Here is a 7,500-nt window from a genome sequence, read left to right as displayed (position 1 = left end):
CCTTTTCAAGCCGAAGAAGTGTTTAGAGCCCCAAACGTCCCATTAAATTTGATCGGAAAACCCAGAGCGACGACCGAGAAATAGTCGCTACAATTTAGTCATGTATTTATCTTTTCATTGTTTTTTCGTGTCGGCTGAAGAAGGGTTCTGAGCCTGAAACGTCTAGAGATTGGTATTTTGTTCATTGAAGCTGTTCTATTCATCTTTGTTTATTCCTTGTTACAGTCCACAGCCACTAGCGGCTTTGTATTGCTTATAATTAATATTTAAAAAATGTAAGTTTTAAAAAATAAATCCCTTTATTCATCCCATAGGGAAAATTTGTCTCTAGGGCCAATAATTCCAAGGGAAGACTGGAATAACCCATGCATCCGCCGCAGCACAGCGCCGCAAATTGAGCGAGGGCGAGGTGCCACACAGCTCAGCGGCGGGTGATCGAACTTGTTGCCTTTCGGGTAGGAAGCTAAGAGCGTACCGCTGCGCCACGCTGCTCTCCCCCTCCCCCCCCCCCCTCCCCCCACCAATTATTCTTGGTAGGCATGCCGCATCGAAGGACATCCTAAAATCGACCCCCGAACGGGGTGGGGTGAGGTAGCACCCATATGTTAGCACCTACCAATTCAAATACGATTCTTTCATCTCTTTGTATTTATCAAACGAGTTTGTTTTTGTTTGTTTGTTGTTGTTTTTTGTTGTTTTTTTTTTGTCTTTATTTTGTTTGTTTTTTTTTTTATCGTGTCCAATAACACAACGAGCTTGCGAGTAGGTAGACGTCTCTGTGCTATTACACTATAAAAATATAACATGTTTAATAAATACAAAGAAATGAAACAATACGTTTATTCCACCCCTCCAAGTAAGATTATATTAAATATTTTGTAACCAAATGGTATGATATTAGTACTTCTATTCACCATAATTTGTATCTTTCTCCTTCTGCTTGAATGATAATTTGACACAAAAAACAAAAACATTGGATTTGTATTCATGCGCACCAAAAGATTATTTATAATTACCAATCAGCTGTCTTTTATACCTAATTTCACACCAATAAAATGTGCGAAAATATTCTGCAACCGTTGAATAAATTTTTCTTCAATGCCTTCAAAGCATTACTCAACGATGACGTATTTACTAAGAAATGATCGGGTTTTCCAATGGGAGGATTGAACTAAAATGTTTTTCCTAACACTTTACACCCCCGATATTTGATATGAATTTCATCTGGTGAGGTTTTCTTCCTATTTTTGTAGCAGACGTATCATGTTTTGATTGTTATTCACTCATCCATAGAAACCGCCTCCAGCCAGCCCAATGTCAAAGGGAAACCACTCCACGTACGAGTAGTGTGGTTATTATTATTATTATTATTATTATTATTATTATTATTATTATTATTATTATTATTATTATTGTTGTTGTTGTTGTTGTTGTTGTAGTTTTTGTTTTTGTAGTTGTTTTTGTTGTTGATCCTTCTTCTTCTTCTTCTTTCTTCTTCTTCTTCTTCTTCTTCTTCTTCTTTCTTCTTCTTCTTCTTCTTCTTCTTCTCCTTCTCTTCTTCTTCTCCTTCTCCTTCTTCTTCTTCTTCTTCTTCTTCTTCTTTTCTTCTTCTTCTTCTTCTTCTTCCTTCTTCTTCTTCTTCTTCTTCTTCTTCTTCTTCTTCTTCTTCTTCTTCTTCTTCTTCTTCTTCTTCTTCTTCTTCTTCTTCTTCTTCTTCTTCTTCTTCTTCTTTCTTCTTCTTCTTCTTTCTTCTTCTTCTTCTTCTTTCTTCTTCTTCTTCTTCTTCTTCTTCTTCTTCTTCTTCTTCTTCTCTTCTTCTCTTCTCTCTTCTTCTTCTTCTTCTTCTTTCTTCTTCTTCTTCTCTTCTTCTTCTTCTTCTTCTCTTCTTCTTCTTCTTCTTCTTCTTTCTTCTTCTTTCTTCTTCTTCTTCTTCTTCTTCTTCTTCTTCTTCTTCTTCTTCTTCTTCTTCTTCTTCTTCTTCTTCTTCTTCTTCTTCTTTCTTCTTCTTCTTCTTCTTCTTCTTCTTCTTCTTCTTCTTCTTCTTCTTCTTCTTCTTCTTCTTCTTCTTCTTCTTCTTCTTCTTCTTCTTCTTCTTCTTCTTCTTCTTCTTCTTCTTCTTCTTCTTCTTTAAATTTAAATTTAAATTGAGCTTTTATAGAGGTCAATATCCACTAAACGTGCTCAAAGCGTTTCGCAAAAGGTCCCTGGTCAACAGCAACACGTAACATGAAGAACGGGACATGACGCCTGTTAGGCGATATTACATTTGTTTTCCCCACCGAGACAACGCTGTTAACGGCCAGGTACTCATTTACAACCTGAGTACGGTGAGAGAACGTGAGTAAAAGTCTTTTCCAAGGACTCAACTATGCGACTAGTGAGGCTCGAACCCAAGACCTAACGATCCGAAAGCGAGTGTCATACCACTAGACCACAAAGCCGCGCTTATTGCGCTATATAAATGCTAAAGTGTAAAACGAAATCGAAAAACCAATTTCGTCATAATAGAGGAAGTAACAAGACACAAGGTGAGTATAAATTACAACAGAGAATATAAAAAAAAAACTTCGCGGTGATGGGGGGCTCGAACCCGCGACCTTTTCCACAATAGAGAACGAAGGCGGTGTGCTACATACATTGTACAAAGGAATTGAAGGGTTGGCTATAATTGATGTCAACGCTAACAACAGCATATCGGTGAGATCGATAAGTGTCATCGACCCGTTGTCAGTGTCGATAATCATGGATTAGAATCTATGATGGATATATACAGTGTGGATATCTATGAATTGGAATCTACGATGGATATATACAGTGTGGATAACTATGGATTGGAATCTATGATGGATATATACAGTGTGGATATCTATGGATTGAAATCTACGATGGATATATACAGTGTGGATAACTATGGATTGAAATCTACAATGGATATATACAGTGTGGATAACTATGGATTGGAATCTATGATGGATATATACAGTGTGGATAACTATGGATTGGAATCTATGATGGATATATACAGTGTGGATATCTATGGATTGAAATCTACGATGGATATATACAGTGTGGATATCTATGGATTGAAATCTACGATGGATATATACAGTGTGGATATCTATGGATTGATCTACGATGGATATATACAGTGTGGATATCTAATATGGATTGAATCTACGATGGATATATACAGTGTGGATAAACTATGGATTGAAATCTACAATGTATATATACAGTGTGGATAATATGGATTGAAATCTACAATGTATATATACAGTGATGGATAACTATGGATTGAAATCTACAATGGATATATACAGTGGGATAAACTATGGATTGAAATCTACAATGATATATACAGTGTGGATAAATATGGATTGAAATCTACAATGTATATATACAGTGTGGATATCTATGGATTGAAATCTACAATGGATATATACAGTGTGGATAACTATGGATTGAAATCTACAATGGATATATACAGTGTGGATAACTATGGATTGAAATCTACGATGGATATATACAGTGTGGATAACTATGGATTGAAATCTACAATGGATATATACAGTGTGGATAACTATGGATTGAATCTATGAATGGATATATACAGTGTGGATAACTATGGATTGGAATCTAAATGGATATATACAGTGTGGATATCTATGGATTGAAATCTACGATGGATATATACAGTGTGGATATCTATGGATTGAAATCTACGATGGATATATACAGTGTGGATATCTATGGATTGATCTACGATGGATATATACAGTGTGGATATCTATGGATTGAAATCTACAATGGATATATACAGTGTGGATAAATATGGATTGAAATCTACAATGTATATACAGTGTGGATAACTATGGATTGAAATCTACAATGGATATATACAGTGAGGATAACTATGGATTGAAATCTACAATGGATATATACAGTGTGGATAAATATGGATTGAAATCTACAATGTATATATACAGTGTGGATATCTATGGATTGAAATCTACAATGGATATATACAGTGTGGATATCTATGGATTGAAATCTACAATGGATATACACAGCGTGGAATAATGGTATGTGTGATTGAATCTACAATGGACATTATACGAGTTTGTGATACTATTGATATTTGAACAATGGAAATAAGTGGGATATATGGATGAAATCTAAATGAGTAATGATGACAGTGTGATAACATGGATTGAAAAGAAGGAAGTACAGATGAAGAAACTATGAAGAAGAAACAAAGAGATAAAAGGGAAGAAGATATGAAAAGCTAAAAAGGATAGAAAGTGTGGATAAAAGAAATGAAATACAAGAAATAAAGTGAAAACTAGAAGAAATCTACGATGAAAAAGTGAGAGAAACATGGATGAAATCACAATGAGAATCAGAGAGAAAATAGAAGAAATAAAAGAAGGGATAAGATGAAGAAGAAGTAAGAAGAAGAGAAAAAAGAAGTACAGAGAGAGAACAGGATGAAATCTACAGAAGAAGTAAGAGGAAGACATGAAGAAATTAAATGGAAAAAGAAGAAGATAGAAGAAGAAGAAAAAAGAAAGAAGAAGATGAAAAAAGATAGAAATAAAGAAGATAAAACATGGGAACGAAGAAGATAGAGAAGAAAAGGATAGAAAGAAGAAGAGAAGAAAAGAAGAAGTAGAAGAAGAAGAAAGACAGAAGAAGAATTGAGAAGATAAGAAGAAAGAAGAAGAGAAGAAGAGAAGAAGAAGAAGAAGAAAAGAAGAGAAGAAGAAGAAGAAGAAGAAGAAGAAGAAGAAAGAAGAAAGAAGAAGAAAAAAGAAGAAGAAGAAGAAGAAGAAGAAGAAGAAGAAGAAGAAGAAGAAGAAGAAGAAGAAGAAGAAGAAAGAAGAAGAAGAAGAAAGAAGAAGAAGAAGAAGAGAAGAAGAAGAAGAAGAAGAAGAAGAAGAAAGAAGAAGAAGAAGAAGAAGAAGAAGAAGAAGAAGAAGAAGAAGAAGAAGAAGAAGAGAGAAAGAAGAAGAAGAAAAGAAGAAGAAGAAGAAGAAGAAAAAAGAAGAAGAAGAAGAAGAGAAGAAGAAGAAGAAGAAGAAGAAGAAGAAGAAGAAGAAGAAGAAGAAGAAGAAGAAGAAGAAGAGAAGAAGAAGAAGAAGAAGAAGAAGAAGAAGAAGAAGAAGAAGAAGAAGAAGAAGAAGAAGAAGAAGAAAGAAGAAGAAGAGAAGAAGAAGAAGAAGAAGAAGAAGAGAAGAAGAAGAAGAAGAAGAAGAAGAAGAAGAAGAAGAAGAAGAAGAAGAAGAAGAAGAAGAAGAAGAAGAAGAAGAAGAAGAAGAAGAAGAAGAAGAAGAAGGCTATGCGATTATGTGGTATGACATTCGCTTTCCGATCGGAAGGTCCTGGGTGCGTTTATTTCTCGGCGCATAGTTGAGTCCTTGGAAAAGGCGCTTTCCTCACATTCTCTCACCATACTCTGGTGTAAAATAAGTACCTGGCCGTTAACATTATTGTCTCTCAGAAAAAAAATGGTATTACCATATCACCTAAGAGGCGTCATGTCCGGGCCTACATGTTTGCTGTTGCTGTTGGCCAGGGGCCCTTTGTAAAGCGCTTTGAGCATGTTTAGTGGATATTGCGCTATGTATACAGCTCAAATGAAATTTAAGTTTAAAGAAAAAGAAGAAGAAGAAGAAGAAGAAGAAGAAGAAGAAGAAGAAGAAGAAGAAGAAGAAGAAGAAGAAGAAGAAGAAGAAGAAGAAGAAGAAGAAGAAGAAGAAGAAGAAGAAGAAGGGAGGAGGAGGAGGACGAGGAGGAGGATGAGGAGGAGGAAGGGCAGAAATCGGTACATAACAGATTCTAGGATAAAAACGGAAGTCACTCACCGGTAAGAAAAGAATCGTCATCGGATACATTTCCACCGCTGTGACTAGTAGGACTCGAACATGTGACCCCCTTGTCGTCGGACAGTATTCCTACTGGTTTGACCGCCTGGGGACAAGCACCTGTCTCAGGTGTCACGTGGCTTGGCATGGACATCACATTATCCTCGGGCTGGGAGGTCGGGATTTGTCCGGAATGAACTTCATTGTTCTTGTGCCGGTGATGGATAAAGTCTTTGGCCTCGGGAAAATAATCGGCCGTTTCTGGATTCATCTGCAGCAATCCGTTGGGCCCGTACAGAAGACCCATCTCTCTGGCTTCGTTCTCTTCCTGTGCCTGCTGCCTTCGTAGAGCGACCTGAGCCGCCATGACCCGTTGACGTTCGGCTATGAGCGTACACTTGGCGCAGACGCAATCCCGCCATCGGCAGTATCTTTTATGTCCCTTGAGGGCAGACACCACCCCGTGATTTCGACAACGGGCACATTTTGGCGTCCTAGGATACCGATCGGACACACGAAGGAAGGCCATGTTTCCAGAAGGCCCGTCCACGCCACTGCCTGGGGGAGATCCGGTGACCTCCAGGCCAGATTTCTCTTCATCAGAAGATGACATTGCTGTTATCCTGGCTGTGCCGAAATGTCTTGTCCAAGGAAACAAAATAAAATCGATCCCAGCAGAAGAATCGAAATCAAACGACTTGATTGAACTTGATAATAATAAAATGACACATCTGGTCTTTCATACTTTTAAAATACGTAAAATTTATATTTATTTATTCATTTATTTATTTATTCATTTATTTATTTTAAAGACAACAACTCAATAAACGGGGGTGTCAACTAATCCAAAACTGTCTATATTTTTTCTCTCTATTATTGATCACAAGAGGCGAAAGCAGACGTCAAACACTTTTAGGTCATACAAGTGCACACGTTTTAGAAATAAGATGAAATGAATGATTTGGATCTTAATAGATAATAGGTGATGCGTGTCGGTCAAAACGAGATGCGTCCAGACAAGGCTGTCAGTGTTGCTTCATATCTGGGAATCTGTTCTAATGTGTTTTATCTTACAGTCGACGGAATTCACAAATGACAACAATCCCTGACTAAATGATATAATATAATATAATATAATATAATATAATATAATATATGTCGACAAGAAACTAACTACACGCGAGGTTAACACAACACAACTTTCAAATAAGAGAAGTCCTTAATTTGTAACTTAAAATAAAATAATAATACCAGTGTACCGCAAACGATCATTTGCAAAATGGAAAACAAACCACAATCTTTTTAAACGTATTATATTCAGCCGATGAAGCAAGAAATTGAATAATAAATCCTTTGAAATTGTTAATAAATTAAAGATTACTCGTATTTCTAATCCATTCACATCAACTTAAAAAGTCTTTCCTTTTCAATATCTAAAACATTTCGTAATTTTGCTGCGATCACATTGGAGTCTGCAAGAATGACAAAGTGACAATCGTGCTCCAGTGAGACCCAGGGTTTTCTTGTGTCTTTCCTTCGAGACTTGATCGTGAAGATCTCATGATTCACTCGGAGACAAAAAAAAAAACAAAATTCGGAAGCAACGCGGGGACGACTTTGGAGCCCAAGAACGACA

General features: G+C 36.5%; 1 protein-coding gene across 1 annotated transcript in view; it reads right to left on the bottom strand.

The window, feature by feature from the left end:
* The window catches only part of LOC144964236 (uncharacterized), a 29,069-nt gene extending 21,585 nt beyond the window's left edge, over positions 1-7,484 (bottom strand). The window contains exon 1 of the mRNA XM_078898331.1: positions 5,865-7,484. Within this exon, the coding sequence (XP_078754457.1) occupies positions 5,865-6,477 (613 nt within the window). The 5' untranslated portion in view covers positions 6,478-7,484. The remainder of the gene's footprint in view (positions 1-5,864) is intronic.
* Between the last annotated feature and the right edge of the window lie 16 nt (positions 7,485-7,500).

Source organism: Berghia stephanieae, chromosome 1, assembly GCF_034508935.2.
Source record: "Berghia stephanieae isolate SIO BIC M18660-M18661 chromosome 1, UCSD_Bste_1.3, whole genome shotgun sequence".
Classification (NCBI taxonomy): domain Eukaryota; kingdom Metazoa; phylum Mollusca; class Gastropoda; order Nudibranchia; family Aeolidiidae; genus Berghia; species Berghia stephanieae.
The sequence above is the reverse complement of the archived record's forward strand: the minus strand, read 5'-3'. Positions and strand labels throughout refer to the sequence as shown.